This window comes from Meleagris gallopavo, chromosome 6 (assembly GCF_905368555.1).
Source record: "Meleagris gallopavo chromosome 6, MGAL_WU_HG_1.1, whole genome shotgun sequence".
In the NCBI taxonomy this organism is placed as follows: domain Eukaryota; kingdom Metazoa; phylum Chordata; class Aves; order Galliformes; family Phasianidae; genus Meleagris; species Meleagris gallopavo.
The window spans coordinates 33,375,288-33,397,283 of NC_139409.1; the positions used below are offsets into that span (position 1 = coordinate 33,375,288).

The 21,996-nt window shown below is 41.4% G+C and overlaps 1 protein-coding gene across 6 annotated transcripts in view; it reads left to right on the forward strand.

The window, feature by feature from the left end:
- The first annotated feature begins 3,625 nt into the window (after positions 1–3,625).
- WIPF3 (WAS/WASL interacting protein family member 3) overlaps positions 3,626–21,996 on the forward strand; it is a 37,049-nt gene continuing 18,678 nt past the window's right edge. For 2 of the 6 annotated variants that reach the window (XM_085226282.1, XM_085226288.1), the window contains exons 1-3: positions 3,626–3,762; positions 13,743–13,941; positions 19,470–19,630. In XM_085226282.1, coding sequence (XP_085082408.1) covers positions 19,544–19,630 — 87 coding nt within the window. In that variant the 5' untranslated portion in view covers positions 3,626–3,762; positions 13,743–13,941; positions 19,470–19,543. Of the gene's footprint in view, positions 3,763–4,071; positions 4,205–11,228; positions 11,327–13,742; positions 13,942–19,469; positions 19,631–21,996 lie in introns of those variants that run through there. The other 4 variants (XM_085226285.1, XM_085226283.1, XM_085226284.1 and 1 more) reach the window with 4 other exon arrangements.

Sequence of the window (21,996 nt, forward strand, 5' to 3'; positions counted from 1 at the left end):
TCAAGATTTGGAGACAAATACAGATGAATATCTCTGTTAATACAAGGGAAAGTCTCTGTTAATTGTGGAACCAGAGCTAACTAAGTCATCAGGCACAATGGTTGGGACTTCTTGAAACACAGCTTTCAAGTGTTGGAAGCTATTCAGAAGCGTAATCAAATGGCAGGCTGAAAGCAAGAAACATTTCTATTTCTACTCTTAATGCTTTTCTGTTCTATGCACTTTAATGTAAAGCTATTTTTCAGATTATGCACAAATGCCTTGACTTATTGGTATTTTTGTTATGTCTTAAAAAGGTATTTTAATGTATTAAATGCATTACATTTCTTCCATATTTAGGTAAGATATTATCATTGATACTTACCGCTGATGTGATCAAGAAGTACAACACAAACTACACCAGAAGCAAAGCTCAGGGAATACTTAATATTGTAAAGTAACTTCCAGACATATTTGCATTTTAAGTACTTGAGTTAAATATTTAAGTTAATTAAAGAGGAACAAATTTATGTACTAGGCTCCCTAAGGCAATTAAAATGACACAACAAAAGACAAAACCAGTAGAAACGACGTTTGTTCTGACTACGTAATATGTCCTATGTGTACATTCTCCATTGATTTTAGGTGATGTACAAGCTTATGGACAAGAAAATGTTGAAACATGACGTTTTTACTTAAGGGTTTTCACAGCAGGCATCAAACCTGATTTCATAGTTTCTGTTGACCAACCAGCAACAAAAACAGCCCTGAAACCTTACCCGTGTGGCACTGACATTGAGCTAGAGCTGGAACATCAGTTCTCAAGAGCCCATAGTTCTCCAGGGTCAAGTACTGAAGGAGAAATTAGTTTGGTTCACGCCATCTGGGCTGGGTGCTGCTAGCAGCAGATCTAAGGCAGCACAAAACACAGGCAAGCCATCTGCCTGCTCAGTTTGTGTCCTTGGAAGGTTTGTTTGTTTTTTTGACTCTGTAGATCGATGTATGGTGGTCTACTTTCTAGTAGGATTGAGGCTACCTGTATGAACAGTACTGTCACCTTCATGTACTGTATAAAGCTTCTAGTAGCTAGGATCTTATCAACAAATTAAAGGACCAGTAATGTGTAAAAGTATCCAAATAATGAATCGAACAGAAGCCTCTATATTTTATTATTTATGGATGAACAAAAAAAAAAACTTGAACACGTCTTTCTGAGTACTTTCTTTGACACGTACTTATGCTGACACATTAATGAAATATCTCAGATCCTTCTTCTCAAAAACTGAACCATCATGCCAAATAAAAGAGATGTTCTTCTTCCCCTGCATGGGATATCCTTCATCTCCTCCTAAATCGTTTGACTTATTTCAGATGTTCTTTTTTCTTGTGTGGAATTATCAGGAAGTCTTGAAGATAACAATGTCATAAACATATTCTTGGTGTAGAAAGGTATTTTTAACTAAATGATCAATTATATATTTATTAATAATCATCATAATCTAGTATTGAAAAAAATTAAGAATGGAAGGGGTCTTCTATGGAGTGATGCACTTTTGTTGTTGTTGTTGTTGTTTGTTTGTTTGTTTTAATTGGATTTTGTTGCAGTAGCCTTCACAAAATAGCTTGGATTTCAATCTGTGGCCTCTTCCGGTAGCACTGCTCATTCCAGGATTGTCTTTGTTTGGATACAGTACCAGGAAGTGAGCACTTCTACACTTTCCACCTATTTCCCTCAAAGATGAAACAGAAAGAGAAGACTTTTACAACCCTTTGACATGCAGCCCTGAAGGGCTCTTCAAATAAAATGTAATGCACCACAGTTTCCTGTAACATGCTACCACTAGCCCAGTGGCAAGCATTGCATACTTCAGTGCATACTTCAGTGTAATAAATGCACGTGAATGATGTCCTGTGGGTAAAGCTGTTTCAGATTAGACCAGTGCATAAACACATTAGCAGCTGAGTGCAGCTGCACAGGTAGGAATGGTCACTGCTGAACAGTACACACTTTGTTACCATTAGTTGGACCTAGCTGGTAAGTAGTGGGATTTAGGAACCAGACAGCGAAGTCATAGGAACAGAAGTCAACTTTTTGTGTGTGTTTCTTGCAGCTTGTTCCTCTGAAATCCACTTCTGATCTAAACCAAGAGATTTCCAGCATTAGTAATCTAAAAACTAGTACTAACTGTGATTAAACTGCATGAATAAAAAGGGTGTCAAAAGCTCAGAAAACTGCACCAAACTGAAAAAACAAGATAATGTTCTTGCACACTGGCACAAGACAATTTTCAAATTTGGAATATATATGTATAAATACATTTTTAAAATAAATGCTTAGATTTTTTCTGGTGCACTATCTATGGTCCTCTAGTTTTTTGCTTCATCCTTTTAGGTTGAAACTAGTGGGCAACAGAAATGGGTTTAGAGCTCCCTGACCACTGTAGAAACAACTGGGACAGATACTTGTTTGCACAAGCAACCAGGAAGATATTTTTGAAATAACAAATCAAGTTCTCAACTCTGGACTGCTGCAAAAGCTCTGGCATGGTCCAGCATCACATCCTTATCTCTAAATTGGGGAGATATGAGTTTGAAGGATGGACTATTCAGTGGATAAAGAATTGGTTGGAAGGCTGAAGCCAGAGACTTGTTGTCAATGGCGTTATGTTCAGGTTGGAGGCCAGTGATGAATGGTGTCCTTCAGGGGTCCATCTCAGGCTTAGTGCTCTTTAACACCTTTATCAGTGACATTGATGATGGGATTGAGTGCACCCTCATCAAGTTTGCAGTTGACAACAAGCTGAACAGTGCATTTGACACAATAGAAGGGAGGAATGCCATTCAAAGGGATCGTGGAAAAGGTGAGCCTGTGTAAACCTAATGAGGTTCAACAAAGCCAAGCACAAGGTATGTGTGAGTATCTGGTATTTGGGTTGGGCCAATCCCAAATATGTGTATAGACTGAGAGAAGAACTTGGCAGTAACTCCCTGTCCTCAACAGAAACACAGAAGACTCTCCTGGGGTGAGGCCATAGCATTTCCAGCTGGAAACTGCCTTTAAATAATCCTGAAGAAACCAAGATTGTTTGTGTATATTCTGAGTACATACAGTCTGAGGTGTGAGGGTGAGGAATGAAGACAGCCATCCGGCTGCACTCACAGCCCCTTCCCAGACAGATACAGTTCACCAAGTGGATGGCCAATGGGATGGAGTAGCGGCACCTTTGTGCTGTTAGGCAGTGTTTTGGGTTCCATGTGGGCATTTGAAAAGAGAAGCCAAGGTGTGTGCTTGAGTGATGAGACACTGCAATGCAGGACAGTGCTTCACAGTTGGGGATGGGGTTGGGGATGAGGAATGGGCTGGGCATGCATCCAGAGCCTCCTCCTGAGGACAAGCCCCGCGTATTCAGGGTTAAGCCCTCAGCTGCCGTCCAGGGCTATCCTGAACAGGTGGCAGCTGGTGCAGCGGGGCTGTTGGTATCAGAAACAGCTGGCTGCAGCCGGCCACCGTCTGTCTCCTACTCAGTACGCGTGCACGTGTGTGTGTATTACATTACTGCTTAATATTTAGTTATTTGTTTGTTTGTTGTTCCCTCCTGAGCTCCTCTCCCCTCCAGATTTCAGATTTCCCTCCTCACACACACCTCCTTCCCCCGCCTCCCGACCAACCCCCGCTCCCCCGAGGGGAGGCGGGCAGGCGCCGTACCTGGCGCCCTCTGCCCGGGGAGGAGCGCGCCTCTCCGTCCCGACCCCGGCGGCCACCGGCAGCGGCACCGCGAGCAGGTGGGCGCCTTGGGAGGCAAGGGCTGCCCGCCGCCCCCGGCCCGTCCCGCTTCTCCCCTCCGCTCCACTCAGCGCGGGGCCGCGGCGGGGAGGTGCCGGCCGAGGGGCCGGCACCGGGGCCGGACGGCAGCCGGAACTCGCCGGGAGGGCCGGGGGCCGTGAAGAGCGGCGGCCGGAGCTGCCCCGGCTCTGCGGGGCCGGGACGGCTCCTCGTGCAAACTTACAGCCGGCGGGCGGCTGCGAGGCCGGGGAGGGTGGGGGTCAGGGTGCCTCAGGCTGCGGGATACGGTGAGGGCTGTGGCTGAGGAGAGCACGGTTGCATGTGAGCCGCGGGGCTGGTGCGGTGCTGCGCTGTTTGTTTATCGCCCGTTTGAGGCTGTTTGCACATAGGAAGAACTTTTTTTTCCTGGTTGGTGCCCTTGAAGTAAATTTGTTGGAATAGGTGAGCCGAGGAAAGGGGGATTTGTATAAATGTAAGCAGTGCACTGTGTTAAGTGCTTGTGTACCTTTCGTAGAGGGCATGTGGGAATGCCCGTTGTGGCCCACCAGCGTAGGGAGGATGCAGGGAGGGATGCAAGGAGAAATGGAGGGATGCAGGAGCCAGCACGGCTGCAGGTGGGGATTCTGGGGATGGGAAGGATGCATTCAGGCCGATGGGCTGGGTTGGACTTGGGACAAAACGCAGTTTGTTGTGAAGTGAGAGGGCTGAAAGACAGCAAAAGAAGAGAAGGTATGAAGGTATATAGAATAAGGGTTGGTCATTTCAACATGGAACAGCCTTGGGACAGTCTGGATTTATGGGCTAAAGTGCTTCTGCTGATTCAGACAGCGAGATACTGCCGCAGTTGAGCTAACAGTGATACTTGTTACTGTGTGTGGTGCACGGTATGCTGAGCTGCCCCTGATGCTATCAGTGTTTTCAGTTTCTCCAGCTCTGTATCCAGCACAAACTCATGGTCACTTAACAGTGTGCCAGTGTTTCTGAAATCATTGTTAAAGTTTTCAGCTTGCTTTCTTTGTACTGATAAACAAGCAATAGGGAAGAAGATGAACACTGGCTTGCTTAGAGCAGTGTGATCTGGGACACTTGTTAGGTATGTGTGCCTGCAGATCCTGCTCCTGCGTGGCCCTGTGACCCAAGCAGTCCTGATGGAATGTGCGGGCGGTGCGGACTCTGCTGCTGCCCACGGCTGTGGGACTGTGCCCAGCCTGAGGAGGAAGGATGCAGCCTGCTTTGCTGACAGTTACCAGCTTCCATGTAGAAGAAACTCAGTGTAGGATGCTTAAAGGATTGCATAAGTGTGTGTTGTTTCACTGACAGTGCTTTGGATGTTTTGCTTTAGATGATGCCAGAATGTGAGTTAGAGTCATAAGATTCAGACTTTGGTCATGTGAGGATAGGTACAGGGCTGAAATCAGCATTCAAATCATTCCTGGTTTGATTCTATTCCTGAGAAAGATCAACTTGCACTTGAAGTTCTGACTCTGCACTGGAAAGGCCAGCATACACTACGTTTATCAAATTATGTAGTATAATACAAAGCAACTGCTTTTTTCTTCTCTCTCTCCATCTCTAGTGGCTCTTCCAAAAGGAAATATAGATAAACTAACATGTAAAGATCCTGCAGCATTTCAGTCACTGCAGTACATCAGGAAGGGCCGGGCCATGCACTGAATTTGTTTTATTGCTATTTAATTTGCACAAAGTATTTAGGTATCTTTTTTGAACTGTAAATCAAAACATAGCAGTAACCGTACCATAAAAGTCAGCAGTGCTTGTTGAATATCTTGTCTTAACAGATCCTAGCATATTTATGCTAATAGATGCTCTTTGTACTTGAAAAGAGTCACTTTTTGGAGGGGGTGATGAGGTCAGTATTTTGGGAAATTAATTGTCCTCTGGAAGGAATACTTTGAACTAAAAACAGTATGGTAGCCATAACAAGTAGAAGAGTGTTTGCACGTTTTAAGACATAAATGTGGAAAGCGTTAAAGCCAAATAACATGATTTAATATTTTAAATTAAAATGTGTTAAATGATATTAAAATATCAACCAAGGTTTAATATTTGAAGTTTATTCCAGCTCCAAAGCGAAGCTGAGAAAGAACTGGCATCAAACTTCTTTGTGTGTTTTATAAGTCAGAATCTACCTACAGGAAATGCATGATTTTCAGTAGAATCTCATTCTCTGGAAGCTTTTTGTCTCTTTGCTTGGTGGCTGGGACAAGTTCTGCCTAGTTAACAAAAGCAGGTGAGATGGGCCTAGATCAATTCAGCTATCTTCCCCTGGGCTTCTGTAATTGATTGATCTTGGATGTGTGTGAGCATCAGACACACATTGTTGTTATGTAGGTATTTGATACCATTCATTTAAAGGTCTAATGAATCAGATGAAAAATTGAAGCAGGTGGTTGCTTCAGGAAAATGGTGGTGGGTTCTTTTGTGCCCTGATATGAATTTCTAGCTTCTTCCAAACTGCATGTAAAATTAATAGCTAAATAAATATATAAATGAAATATAATATATAATAAATTCTTCTGACTAAAAGTCTTCAGTACTTGCTGTTATTCGTAGAGATCTTCCCCAGCCTGTGCTCTTACAGGAAATAGTTATAGTTCTTGAAAGACTGAAGCTTTCTGAAAAAGAACTGACAGGAGCAGAACCTTAATGGGATTCCACAGTTACTTATTAATTTCTGGTATCTCTGCATCAGGGTTGTCCTGTGCTTTTGTAACCAGGGTGACCAATGATGTAAGTTGTGCTGTGTTTACAAACAGAAAGATGTCCTCAGGGCTTCCAACTCAGAAAGGGAATATCATAGAATCAGAGAATGGCTTGGGTTGGAAGGACCTTAAAGATCATCCAGTTCCAACCCCCAGCCTTTGGCAGGGCTGCCACCCACTGCTCAGGCTGCCCAGGGCCCCATCCAACCTGGCCTTGAGTGCCTTCAGAGATGAGGCACCACAGCTTCTCTGGACTTGTACTTTTGTACCACCAACTGTATATGTTTGGACCAAACTGTATATTTTTGAATATGTCCACCTTAAGCGGTATCATTAAGTGACCTCATTTGTTAGTATGCACAACAGCTGTAAAGGCACCTTTGGACTGCTATGAAAGTATGTGAAATAACTAAAGATTGTTCATGAGGATGTGAAAAGTGTGTCTTCATGCCTTGCTAATTCAGACAACAGTTCAGATGGATTTCCTTTAGATTACCAGAAATAGCTCTCCTTTGATTAAGATGATGGGAAACCTGATTCTTCTTTGCACTGACGCTGTGTCACTGCTGACCACTGTTAAGAGGAGACAAACAGCCCTCCTTGAGGAGAATGGTGACATCAGCAGTGTTATCTGGAATACAGCTTCCAGGCCTGGGGCCTCCAGCTCAAGAAGGATGCAGAGCTGTTGGATGGTTATGAAGATGCTCAGAGGATCTCTCCTGTGAGGAAAAGTTGAGGGAGCTGGGCTTGTTTAATTTGGAGAAGAGAAGGCTCCAGGGAGACCTCATTGCAGCTTTCAAGTACTTTAAGGGAGCTTATAAGTAGGAGGAGTACTGAATTTTCACATGGTCTAATAGTAATAGCACAAGGGGGAATGGTCTTAAACTAAAAGAGGGGAGATTAAGGTTGGATGTTAGAAAGAAATTTTTTATTCAGAGGGTGATGAGGCACTGGCACAGGCTGCCCCATCCCTGGAGATGCCCAAGGCCAGGTTGGATGGGGTCCTGGGCAGCCTGAGCTGGTGGATGGCAGCCCTGCCCATGGCTGGGAGTTGCAACTGGATGATCATTGTCATCCCTTCCAACTCAAGTCATTCTGTGATCATGTGATATTGTAGCCCATCTGGGCAAAGGAGAATAACAGAATAGCTGCGCTATAGCTCCAATACGAGTGATAATACAAAGTGAAAAACATAGGAAAACTAGACAGGAGGTTCCTACAAGATAAAATTCATTAAACTCAGAAAAACAGAGTTCAGCAGAAAAATGTTTGCTCGATTTCGACACTGCTTGTACAGACATCTAAGAAAACTACCCTGTGTCTGTTGTGCAGTTTTTAAGTAATGGATATGCTATATCCTTCATTAACATTGTGGCAATTGCAGTGTCTGTCTCCATAAATTAAAGAATTGGTTAGAAACTACAGTGCTTCTGCTTGATTCATAGGATAAGGGGAGAATGCTTCCTTCCAAATGAAGAACAAAGTGAATGAATGGATTTAGAGATAGTAACCCTTTGTGTCAGTCCTTTTCACTAACTTTAAGCAGCTCTGTTAATGACTGTTGTACCATTTAGCTTTTTTCTAGTTAGCATATCATGTACTCTCTTCATTATAAATAACAAAAAAAAAGGAAGAATGAGGAGAGCAGAGTATGGCAGCAGCTCACAATGGAGGTCTTGGATCTTTTGTTCCTCCTTTGAATCTTCATGTCTGAAAGGTATTATATTATTGCTTTCCTAACTGGCATCGTTTTGTGTGGTGAAAATTTCATACACCAGCACTGCTGACTGCATATAAAATACCCCTGGCAGGTTGGGGGCTTTTGTCCATATCAGTTACGCCTTTATCATAGGCTAAAGAAGAAAAGAAGAAAGCACAGTATCTGTACAAAGTCTATAGATTTGCTGTTAGTTGAATAGTAGATGTGGCACTTTGGGACGTGGTTTTGTGAGCATTGTGGTGGTGAGTGAACCATTGGGCTAGATGATCTTAGTGGTCTTTTCCAACCTTAATTCTTTAATAGTTCTTGATTCTTTGATTCTATGAGTAGACAGATAAGAAAATCACGAGGAGGAGGGAAGGCAAGCCAGGCTTACATATGAGGAAATCAGCACATGTTTGAGTAACTTGTTTTTTGGGAGGAATGTTTGCTCCTCTTGGGGATGCATGAATCACTTCAAAAACATCTGCCAAAATCTGTTTAGGATTTGGTCAGAAAGATGCTTTGACTGATCAGTTCTGCAAGTACAAACAGCTTAGCATTCTTAGGGATGTTATTTGTGCTACCTCAGCTTGCTATTTGCTTGGGTTTTCAGAATGAAGCCCTAAGGAACTGACATCAGTTCTACTGAAAACAGTGGAAATTGAGCAGAAAAATTAATCAGGGATGGGTTAGTCCCTAAATCAGTAAATTGACAGAGTGGGTGGAAATTGTAGTGTACTGTGGGAATGACAGGTGTGGGACTTAACGGGATGCTTACTGCAGAAGGCAATCTTTTTTAGCTTTGGAATAAGGATGTAGCAAGGTGACTATACAGAAGTGGGTTGGGGGGGGGGGGGGGGGGAACAAAAAACTTGGATCAAGTAATCATGAAGCTACATTGACTTAACTGGAAGATGAATAGTGCCGTGCTTTGTAGGAATATCTGAGCTTGCTTTTAAAAAGCTGTAGCAGGAACTGCAGAGGTCCTGTATAGCTGCAGTGTGTACTTCAGTTGTTTTGCTGCTTTCTCTGCCCAGTCTTTTTTGCCTGTTTTTGTTTTTTTTTTTTTTTAATTTCCAGTATTCCAATCTGGTACAAGACTATCAGGTAAAGCTTTTTATTTGGCATTAAGACTTACCTACTTTACTCAGGATACATTTCCTCACTAGAAATCACATTTCTGCTACCTGAGAGGATCACATTTCCCTTTCACAGATGGGTCAGCTTTCTGCATTTCTTCTATATTTCTCAATATTAGCAATCAGTGCTGAACCTCTGATATTGCCAGTGCAGTTATTTACTTGTGCAACATGTGCTGTGTTTCTTTCTCCAAGGCAAACAACTCAACCTTGTAAATGAATTGTCTGAATTTGTCTGGCAGGCATCAGCAACAGGCAACAGTGGAGGTGAAGGTGGGTCTATTTAGCCTTGAGAAAAGAAGACTGAGAGGGGACCTGATCCAGGTTTACAAATATCTGAGGTGTGGCGGCCATAGCGGTGAGGCCAGTTTCTTTTCAGTGGTACGTGGAGACAGGACGAGGGGAAACGGACATAAGCTGCAGCACAGGAAGTTTCGCACGAATGTGCGTAAGAACTTCTTCACGGTGAGGGTGACGGAGCACTGGAACAGGCTGCCCAGGGAGGTTGTGGAGTCTCCTTCTCTGGAGATATTCAAGTCTCACCTGGACGCCTACCTGTGCGACCTGGTGTAGGGAACCTGCTTTGGCAGGGGGGTTGGTCTCGATGATCTCTAGAGGTCCCTTCCAACCCCTACAATTCTGTGATTCTGTGAATGTTGAAGGGAGCAATGATAAAGACGGATGGAAGTGGAGAGGTGGAATGGAGAGACCAGTAAACCACTAGGAAAGGAGAGAGATTTTTGCAGAAGGAAAACGAGAGAAGAGAGCCAGATCCAGACTGGTAGAAGTGAATGTTGGAGTCCCAAACCAGCATAAAACTTGATACCAGCGTTATTTTGAGTCCTCCTCTTGTCCCTGCTTATGGTGATGGTAGGAGATACTGGCTGTACTGGAAGCGTTCATGAGAGCTCATTCTGGCATCAGGCTTTTGCTCTATAAATGAATCTGCTTGTTCAGAGAAGGGAAAACTGAAAAAACACCTTTGTTCTTGTGAAGGTGCAATTTCAAATAGTATTCTGCTGTCAGTTAATCCCCTTGAATTACTTTCCTTCTTCAGCGGGCAACAAAAGAAGTTGACTATTTTTGGATGTCTAGTGTTCACCTCTTATTCTATATGCATGTATAGATATTCGTTGCATTGTCCATTCTGAATGTGATGTTTTTAACAAAAACTTGTAACTCAAGTCCTTTGATGAAGGGAAGGGCTGAATCTTCAATATAATAAAACACAAATTGCTTCCTTTGAGAACCTTGTCTGACTAGAAATTCAGAACTGCATTGGCAGGTCGAAATGTCTTTTATCTGCAGTTCTCTAGGGAATTAACAGTTACAAGTGACTTCACAACTTGTTATTCCTTACAAAAAATGAATGCATTGTCCTAAGTAAATGGATGACAGCAGAGACAGATATTTTGTCTATTGACTTCAAAACTAATTTTCTGTTTACGAGAGTAATTACATTTTTATGCACGTAATTTTATAAATTATTGGCTATGAAACTTTAGGAGCCATAAAAACACTCTGCATTTTATTTGTTTTAGGATGCTGAATTAGAGTACTTAAAATACAACAGTTTTGCAACATAGTGTAGCTCATCTTCCTTAGTAACGCAGGAGTTTATATACCTTTTACCTGTAAGTATGGAAGCCTTGCATTGCTGTGAAGAATATCTAAGATGAGATTATGTTACGTCATTGAAATGAAGCAGTAGTTTCAGCAGGATTGGCAAATGAGCAGGAAAGGAAGAATGTGTAAGCATGTTTACAAGTTGCAGTTCAGTTGGTCAGTACATCACTGCTAGCATTTTTACCATTGAAAATAGATTTGGAAGGGAAAAGAGATAACCATAGCTTCACTGAAAACCTGGATCAAAATTTCCCATTCTTTCTTTGAGGTGAAGTTTTCCTGGAAGCATCTTCCCAGAGGTGATGAGATAACTGCATTTTACATCCCTCATGGAAGGTAATTATCCTTACAGTGACCAGAGTCCAGTTCCAAGGTGAGATATTGGTGCCATCTTGTAGGGAGGAATGACTCACATTGCTCTGCCTCTTTTGTTTTTCTTGCACTGCAAGCACTGGACTGTTTCGTAAGCTAGTAAAGATCAATCTGATATTGCACATCTGCAGGTCTCTGTATGCTTATATTTTCAAGCATGAGGTTGTCCATACTAAAAGGTCTCCAGGGCTGTTCATACTGAAACACTTGGGGAATATAAAAGTAACCAGTCGTCTTCATAATGTGGCATTGACCTTGAACTTCAACTGAGTCGCACTTTCTTTATTTAGCTTAAGCCAATGATTAACTTTGCTAATGACTGTATATCAAATTCACCATTGTTTATAAATCTGGCAGTGAAATACGGCCTGTCTTTGTGTGGATGATACAGTGCATTTAAAGGAAACCTTTGTATAAATTGCTTCCTTTGTAAAGTCAAGTCTTTGTGCCAGTCCTAATTGCTTCTCATCTACCTTGCTCTCTGAGCCCTTTAACCTGGGGTTAGTAATACTGTGAGCATAATTCATTTTTTGTTCTTACATATAGTTCTGTTACTCCTGATTTAAAGAGGATGACAAATTTCATATTCTGCAGCATTACAGCAATCATTCTTCTATGGTAAATCTCCACAGAGCAGAGGAAGCTACACCCTAAAATAGTCATGCATAGGGAATATGAAGTCATATGCACAGCTTTGCCTCTGAAGGAAGATCTGTCAACACACAGCACTTTAATTTGTAGTCTCAGCACCATGGGGAACCCAGCAAAGATATCTGCCCTGTGCACACATGGAAGCAAGGCGTCTTCAGATTCCTGTAATCTGCACTAGGTCAGCCCTGGCTGGTTAGTCACAGTGTTATCAGGCTGCTGGCAGGACAAGAGTTGCACTATGTAGGGTGTTCTGTCTTTTGTGTTTTTTTTTTCAAGCAGAAAGAAAGGGGATGTAGCCCTTATTTGGATCACGCCTGGTGGAAATATTCCACACTGAGGAGGCTTTACTGTCGTTGCTAGGCTTAAATACAGAATACTGTTATGTGCTGTGAGACAATTCCACAGACCCTGTGTAGGCAAATGCTTCCTAAGAGTGTTTCATCAGGTATTAAATGGAGGAAGAGCCCCCGTGGTTAGTGCACTGCAATGTAAATGGAAAAGCCAGATTGTCCTTTCAGTTGCGTTGAAGTAAATGGAGATTGGGAGCAGAAATTTCTCATAAATTGTATACAATCCAAGTTGTGGTCTGTTTGGAAATTGTAAAAAGACTCAAGTTTTTTTATTCAGCTGTGGGAATTTACCTCTGAATGTCTTAAAATATGGATAGTAAACTAGGTATGCGTATGAGGGCTTGTGTTTCTAGTAAGGTGCAAAAGAAAACTGTAAGTTTCATGCTTTTGCGCAGCTCTTAAATCTCTCAAATACAGCAGAATCCATTGAGTATTTTGTGGACAGGTTTATTTCTACAGAGGATGGAGGCTGTGAGGGTACTCAGAGGCTCTGCTTTTATTCTTTATTAGTTTTGTTTTCTGAACTCAGAAAGCCATTCACATTGAAAACAGTAGGAAGAAGTGGTGTGACTTGGTTTGATTTCAGTTGTAATTAAAATCTGACATGGTTCATCCCAAGCGGAAGCTTTTTCCAAGTAATCTCCAATTGTGTGATAGCAGTATCTGGAAAATTAATGTCTGTAACACGCGTATGTTCTTCTTTGTTCCCTCCCTGTTCTGCCTCTACATGTGTTACACTGGAATTAAAACATTTGTGGTGTATCTGTACCAGGGACTTCAGCTGTTCTTCAGTGATGTTTGAGAAGAACAAGTGTGGGCACAATCCATCTCACAGATCATGATAGCTGAACAGATGCTTATTAATGCTATTTCTCTTGTGTGATTTCAAATTTTCTTGATTTTTTTTTTTGTTGTTGTTGTTGTTGTTGGAGTAGAAGGACTTAAAAGACAGAATTCAGAACAGCAAAGTTGAGAAATCATATATGATTATATAATGGCTAAAAGTTAGAGACAGGGTCCACATTTATGCTTCCGTTTCTAATCAATCAACAAAATAAGATCAATGTTTTAGGTGAACTTTCCTACACACCGGTGTAGTCTTCATCCTAGCTTTCATTATTATGTAAAAATGTGTAAATTTCCCCACATCTGAATTTCCTAACTCAGAATGCACAGTTGCAATGATTGTAAATCCTTTAATAGTAAATCTGTTATTTTGCAGTTCTTTCCCTTAATTGATTAGAAGGGTTGAATTTTCATCCAACTGTGTTGTTGTATTGTAATGACTATACCACCAAAAGGCTATAACTTTTTTTTTTTAAAAAGGAAAAGCTACTGATTTAGAAATAATTTTATGTTGCATACCACATATATTGAAATAATTGTGATTTTCCCTTTATCTTTTCTCCTTCTCAGCATTGTTCTAAAGTGGAGTTAGGCTCTTCCACGCCTCACCCTTCTATGACAAGTGACATATTTTGGTACAGTCCTTGTGAACAGACCCGGGATGGTGATCTGTGGGACTTCGGTGTGATAGCAAAGGTGGCAGCAGCTCTCCAAACACTGCACTGTTGCTCTTCATGGTGCTGGGATCCCAGGAGGACTTTGGCTTAAGGTGAGCTCAATGGCAGTGATACTTTAGAAGGAGATCTTTGGGAAGCTTTTGGATCTGAGCTTGTGTATGTCTAGTAGGCAGGCAAAATGAGACCAAATCTGTATAAAAGCATAAGCAGATGCACTGAGTTTGGTACAGGTGAATCTAACACAGAACTGAGAGAGCAGGTACCAAAGAAGGAAAATCTGCATCTGCTCTGTCTTGTCTTCCATTTCAAAAGGAAAATCTGCGTGATGACGTTGGGACTTCAGAAATTTGGTGCTTGAGTTGTACATTGAGGATTATTCTGGTTCTTAAACCCAGCAGTTATTCAACCATGTACTGTGAATAGAAGAAGAGAACAGTCTGTGACACCTGAAATTACCAACTTTAGTGTTAGCATTACCAGGAGGACAAAAAAAAAAGAGCAAGTATTTATAGATCAGAGAACGGTAATAATGCTCAGTGATTGATGAGATGACTTGTAAGGAGCAAAACAGCTGAAAAGTATAACGACTACCTGCAAACATGCTTCTGAATTATAATTCTAATGTTTCACAGAACTGATATTGAGGGGTAGAAGAAACTTGCTCGTTACAGGGTAGGGCCATCTGCAGTGGAGTGCAAACAGGATCAAATTAAGGAAAGCAGAAATTAGGCTGAGTGTCAGGCAGTCTCAACTGAAATTTATTTGACTGTGAATGAACTTCCCAAGGGAAATAATACAAGCTATATTATTTGGGACATCTAAAATTAGACTTCAGAAAGCACTATAAAACCGTACAACCTTGCTTTGGTAGGGAGGTGGACTAGAAAAGGCAGATTTGGAGGTTTTCCTTTTTTGCAATAAATTTTGAGATTGTTGGGCCTGATTCTGTTTGATGACATGGAAGTGAAGGGAGGATTTACATTACTTTTGGCCTGAACAACTGAGGTTAATCACTCGTGATTTCTCGCCTCTACTTATTGCCAACTTTTTAAACTCAGATGACTTTTTCTTTCTATTTATGTCCCTCAGGGATAAATCAGACTCCACCCTTCCAAGTATAAATACATCTACATTTAAAATAAGCTTTCCTGACTCTTGCAGATTGGGTAGCAATGTGGAAATAAGGATGAAGATTGGTTCATCCAGCATGTTTACCTTAATCTGTTCACTTATGATATTTTTAATAAGTTTTTTTTCATAGGGAGAGGAAGGTTTTACAAATGTAAGCAAAATTCTGAATCATAGAATCATTAAGGTTGTAAAAGACCTGTAAGGTCACCGATCACCAATATTGCTCACTAGACTAGGTACTACATCTACCCTTTCCTTAAACACCTCCAGGGACACTGACTCCATTACTTCTCTGGGCAGTCTGTTCCAACAATTCATCACTCTTTCTGAGAGGAAATTCTTCCTAATGTCCAACTTGAACCTCCCCTGGCACAGCTTGAGGCCATTTTCTCTTGTCCTCTTGATGTTAACTGGGAAAAGAAGCTGACCCCCACCTTGCCACAACCTCCTTTCAGGTAGTTGTAGAGAGCGATAAGGTCTCCCCTGAGCCTCTTCTTCTCCAGACTGAACCCATTTCCCTTAACCACTCTCCATAAGACTTATATTCCAGACCCTTCACTGGCTTTGTTACCCTTCTTTGGACATGCTTTAGGGCCTCAATGTCTTTCTAGTATTCAGGAGCCCAAAACTGAACACAGTACTTGAAGTGTGGCCTCACCAGTGCTGAGTACAGGGGAGCAATCATCTCCCTGGTCCTGCAGTATTTCTGATATAAGCTAGGATGTCATTCGCCTTCTTGACCGTCTGGGCACATGCTGGTTCATGTTCAGCCAAGCGTTGACCATCATCCCCAGATCCTTTTCCTCCATGCGGATTTCCAGCCACTCTACCATTAGCCTGTAGCATTGCCTGGTGGTGTTGTGGCTAAACTGCAGGACTTGACACTTGGTCTTGTTGAATTTCATCTCGTTGCCCTCAGCCCATTGATCTATCTTGTCCAGGTCTCTCTGTAGGGCCTTCCTACCTCCAGGCAGATCAGCACTTTTCCCCAACTTAGTGTCACCTGCAAACTTACTGAGGATGTACATAATTCCCTCATCCAAATAATCAATAAAGAAAGATATTAAACAAGACAAGCCCTGGTAATGACCCTTTGGAAATACCACTCGTGACCTATCACCAATGGGATTTAATGCCGTTCACTGCATTCTGAAAGAAGGGATAGCTTGTTTGCAGGGATTTCAAACAGCATGGAGGGAAAGCTATAGGGCATCTCCAGTACTTCATTCAGGGATCATGCATTATAGGCCCCCTAAATGCATTCTATTCCCGTGTCACTGGACAAGAGGATTCAGGCTAGGTGTATGAGATACATGGTGAGGTGAATGGTAACAATCCCTGAATTTTGAGTTGTGGGTGGCCATATGGAATCAGTTCTTGTTCTGGTGCTGGTGAGACAAGCAGCCAGCAAAGTCATCTGATTGTATTTCAGAGGGTGACTTCTAAATACCAAGATCTGATTCCTGTTTCCTCTCTCCCACTGCTGCTCGCCCCCAGCATACGTTGCCTCCTGCTGCTTTGCACATGGCCTGCTGCAGGAGCGTGGGCTGTGGGCTTTTTCTCATTTGACTAAGGGCATATTTCCCAATCTAAATTCTTTATGAAGACAAAAGGTCTGTATTGCAGGGTAGGAAGATAGTAACCCGAAACATATTATTAAGAGGGAAGACTCATTCTCCTTATGTCCGTGTTTTTGAATGACTTAATTGAGGAAAAGAGAGATCTTCTGATAACAGCATTTTGCACAAGCCAATGATGAGGATGGAACAGTGGAAATGTTAGTGATGCTGTCTTTCTTGAAAAGCCTCACTGAGCTATTATTAAAATATACGATATTTGATATGTTAGTCCTTTGCGTAGTATTCTCTCATGGGTGAAAGCAAATGCTGCAGAGGCTCTGCATTTTTAATTTGTGATTGATCTCCATAAGGGGTTTTGCAAGACGTAGAAGGAAAACAATCACATATTGTATGGATATTGTTCGCATACACTTCCTAGGAAAGTGAACAAGGCTTCATGTATCTTTTAATTTTGTTGCCTCTCCTAATCTTGAGTTCCTTCAACTCAGGAAGTACAGCTGGGAGAAATTCAGAGGAGAGCAACAGGAATGATCGGGGGTTTGGAAATTATCACCCACAAGTAAAATTTTTAAAAAGCAGGGCATTTGGCATGAAGAAGAAATGACTCAAATGGGAGATACAGGCCTTTAAATACACGAGCTGCAGGGAACAGAGACAACCAGTTCTAAGTATGTATTCTTTTATCTGTCCAAATTGAATAAGAGATTCAAAAGAAAAAGAGCACAGCTGGGTCAGGAAGCTCTCTGGTGTTGGAAGGATGTTGCAGAATATGTGGTGGTGGATTGAGTTAAAACACTCATGGCCAGTCACCAGCTGGGGTGTTCCCCAGGGTTCAGTACTGTGGCCGGTCCTGTTTAATATCTTTATAGATGATTTGGATGAGGGGATTAAGTGTACCCTCAAAAAGTGTGCGGATGACACTATGTGAGGGGAGAAAAACTCTGCAGAGGGATCTGGATAGGCTGGTTCAATGGGCTAAGGCCACCTGTATGAGCTTCAGCAAGACATAGTGTCGGGTCCTGCATTTTAGTTGTAACAACCCTGGAAAGTTGTACAGTGGAAAAGGATGTGGGGATGCTAGTTGACAGTTGGCTGAGCATGAGCCAGCAGTGTGCAGAAGTGGCATCCTGGCTTGTATTAGGAATAACGTCGTCAGCAGGACAAGGGAAGTGATTGTTCCTTTCTGTTGAGACTGCACTTTGAGTACGGTGTTCAGTTCAGGGCTCCTTACTGCAAGAAGGACATTGAGGCCCTGCAGAGCGTCCAGAGAAGGGCAACAACTTTGTTGCCCTTCTGTTGCAGAAGGATCTGGAGCACAAGTCTTACTGGGAGTGGCTGAGGGAGCTGGGATTGTTCAGTCTGGAGAAGAGGAGGCTCAGAGATGACCTCATCACTCTCTACAACTACCTGAAAGAAGGTTTTAGCAAGAGTCAGCCCCAGGTAACTAGCAATAGAACAAGATGTAAAGGCTTTGCCAGGGGAAGTTCAGTTTGGATATTCAGTTCTTCTCAGAAAGAGCAGTAAGAGCAGTTATGCATTGGCACAGGCTGCCCAGGGAGGTGGTGGACTCACCGTCCCTGGAGGTGTTCAAGAACCGTGGGGATGTGGCACTGAGGGAAACGGTCAGTGGTCATGGAGGGGTGGGTTAGTGGTTGGACTAAGTGATCTCATTTTTCTTTTTTAACCTTAATGACTATGATCCTATAATATTGCATGTGCTTCTTCATGAAGAAAGAAATGTATGTGTATTTGTGTGTGCATTGGGGGGAAGGGGAGATGCTTTGACTTGACTTTTATGATTTATTGCAGTGCATGTGACAGTGTCTCATCAATTTTTGAAGTACATTTAAAATTATGGCTAATAGTACTTGCTTCTAGTAACTGTGAATTCTAGTCTTGGGTGATGTCTTTGCTATATTATAACTTGAATAGCTATTCAGGCATATTTTGGTATGTCCAGTTTAAAGACTCTAAAATGATCTAAACTCTAACGAAATAATGTTAAAACAGTGTAAAATTGCATCTTTTCTCAAACAATCCAATTCAATTAAATTTGCCTAGAATACAGTCTGATTATGGGAGCTTTGTGAAATGCAGTCAACCAAAATCTGTCCTTAACCCAAACTCTGCAAATTGTTAATGATATATTTGCCAATATTGCTTTAGGTACATTCGCACAAGCTTTGAGTGTTGATACTCCCATCTCCTATTTGTAGATTAGTGTCTTCAGCCTTCTGTTGGAACACATTTGTCCTTTTAGTCAGTATATTAATAAGGAATTGTGTAAAATTAACATTTTAAAATGATACAAAACAACACACATTTGACTTTAGTGCTTGAAATGTCTGATCCTTACATGCTGCCATTTAGACATAGAAGTATATTTAATGAAACTCTAATCTGTAGAACTGTTTCTTTTTTATTTAATCATGTCTGTCTTTTTTTTTTTTTTTTTTTTTTTTTTTTTTTTTTTTTTACATTGTGAGTCACTGGACTTGCTCCAAAGCTGCTTACTCGATCTTTTGAGCATCAAACCTCTGATTTAAAGACATCAGAGTTTTTGTCCCAGTAGGAGTGTCTACATTTGGTTGACTCTGATTAGTTCTCTGCAGAGTTGCATTTTGGAGCTGTGGGCTGGATTAAGGAAAAGCATAATAATTAAAGCTGGACAGCTTGGCATCTATGCATTTGGTATTCATGGCACTTGTCCAAATATGTGAGCTTGGTCTTTATATGCTTGTTGTCATCAGATAACTGTAATGAGGCTGTTCTTACTGTAGTTTTGGAAGCGGTGCAGAGCAGAAGTCTTCAGTCTGCTGAGAGCTAGAAATTTGGCTGATCTTCAGCTTACAGTGCATAAACACATTCGTTCCTGTTCTTCCTTTCTTTTTTTTTTTTTTTTTTTCCAGTTTTCTTTCTCCTCCCTTCCTTCCCGTCAAGGACACAGACTTTGGCTATATTTTTCATAACTGTGTGAAGCTAGATGCCTGTGCCACCTCCGCCGCCGCCTCCTCCTCCACCACCTCCACCACCTTCTGGAGGGCCCCCTCCACCACCACCACCACCTCCGGTAAGGCTGACTTTTTATCTCCGTTAGCAAAATCTTAGGTATGGAAATCAGCTCAGAGCTCCCAGAATTTGGTGTGCACATTCATAGCAAGTATTTGGGGCAAGTGTTGTTTTGCTTGCTTTTGGTCTTCTGTTCATTACAGCCGTGGTCTTCAGAGTGAGGTAAAACTGTCCATTGAGGGGAAGAAAGAAAATGTTAGGACTTCAGTAGTACGTGTGTGTCATTTATAAATTAGCAAATATACGTATACTGGTTGTGCATGCTGAAAATTTTTTCATTAATAGGAATGTATGATCACAAAAAGTTAAAAAGATTGGAGACCCCTACATTAAAGTAGATGTAGTGAAAATTTGGCATTTGTGAATTCTTCTCCAGTTAGAGAACTGATTTTTGTGTTGTAACTTGCAGGTGGTAAGTCTTTAATTTCTTCATCTGCTTTCATACAGCTTCTGTTAAGACTTTCAGTGCTCAGCTGCTGCTGTTTTCTCTTTCTAGCACATGCCATCTTCCTGGGGATACAGCACAATATGCTTTTATACACGTGCAGGAACAATTACTGCCTGTAACAGATCATTACTTTGTGTGCCATGAAGTAGAACATGTGCCTTGCTAGCACATTTGCAGTAAGGGGAGGATGCTGTGCTTGGAGTTTCATGGTGTTACATTTTCAGAACTTCACAATTAACAAACAAGGTTAAGTCATTCCTTGTATACCATAATCTTTTGTTCATAACCTGTTTCTGCCCTGAAATTCATAGGCTGTTTTTGAAGAAGTAAAAGCTGGCATGGTTATGTTCAAGACATGAAATCTCTCCTTATGTTTCTATGTATTTTTCTGTCACTGTTGTAATTATTTGTCATGTAAGTTAGTTCCTATAGCAAAACAGTACTTTTTCATGCCTCAAAGGAGGTTTTTTTGTTTGTTTCTTTTGGGAAACAAACAATCTATTGGGATGTGGAAGGGGTCAAGAGCTTTATTTCTGTCTTGTGTTCTCCAGTGTCTGCTATTTTGTTCCCAAAAAGATCTGTTGATTTTTATTTACTTATTTATTTTAATAATGTTCTTATGTTATCTTCATCCGGGTGGAGATTTTCTTGCGTGTTTCTCTTAACTACTTTGCAGGCTGAGCCATTTTGTAGAACTTTCCATGAACTGTGGAGATAAAGAGGAGGAAGATAGAGCATTAAATCAGCAGTGTTTGATTCCCTTCATCGTTCTGCTTTAATTTTGGGCAGCATCAGCAGTGTTTTCAATTAGGAGCTCACTGAGTTGGTACACCCTATAGTTAGATACTGAAATAGGTGGGCTGCATTTTGTAAGCAGCTTAATGCCCACATCAGCAGTCAAAGTCAACAAAGCTGCAAATGTTCTTATCCTAATAAATTTAGCTCAGTAAGTATCTAGAGAACTTTTTAGATTCCTAAAACATGTTCCAAATTGTAAGTGACTTGAGAAAGCTAAGAGGACCCCTAAGAACCAATACAAGCAAGTTCTGTTTTTGTTCGTCCTCCTTTGCTGATGGCCAAAGCCTCTGCTACGATAGAGTTTTGATACAAGAATTATGACAAAATGATACAATACTTCCATATTTTATTTAGATCGTTCTTTTACTAAAATGGTCTTCTGTTGGTAAGATGTACAGAATTTACACTCAGTTTCATCTTGTTGATGTGATACAAACCAAACGTATTTCTAATTCATTTCCCTGTTCATTGCAGTTGGACTAGATGACTTTTTAAAGGTTTCTTCCAACTCTAAGGGTTCTATGATTCTTTGATATTAAAGCCTTCCTTCCAATGAAAGTACTGAGCACATGAGCCAATGTAGAGAATTAGTATACCAGTGTGACTGAGTATTGCTTTTCTGTAACAGCAAAAGGATTTTTCCCTGTTGTAATGGAATCAGAGAGGGCCAACGTTGGGAAGACCTGTAGTCCAAGTTCAGCTGAAGCACGGTACAATAATCAGATCTCCAGCTGATGTTAAGTTGCACAGCAAAATCTTCTAATTGAGGAATCCATGAGAACTTGCTACAGGCTCTATTTTCATTTACTGTTAAGCTGTTTTCTAGAACTTGGCATCTGCCTTTTACAGCTGCTAATGTGCACAGCTGTTGTTACAGCTGCTAAATCTACAGTTGCAGGGTGGAAGCATAAGAATTCTCATAGTCATGTAGCTTTAAGCAAACCTTCAAAACTAGCAAGTTTTATTTGGTCAACACCCAGAAATGTTTCAAAGTACACAGCACTGTGATTTTTGTTCTTTTATATTGATATAATTAAACCACAATAATACTTACATATTGGCAAATAAAAGTTAGAGTTTAATTGCTGTGTTGATGTTTAGGCAATCTGCTGGCTTTACGG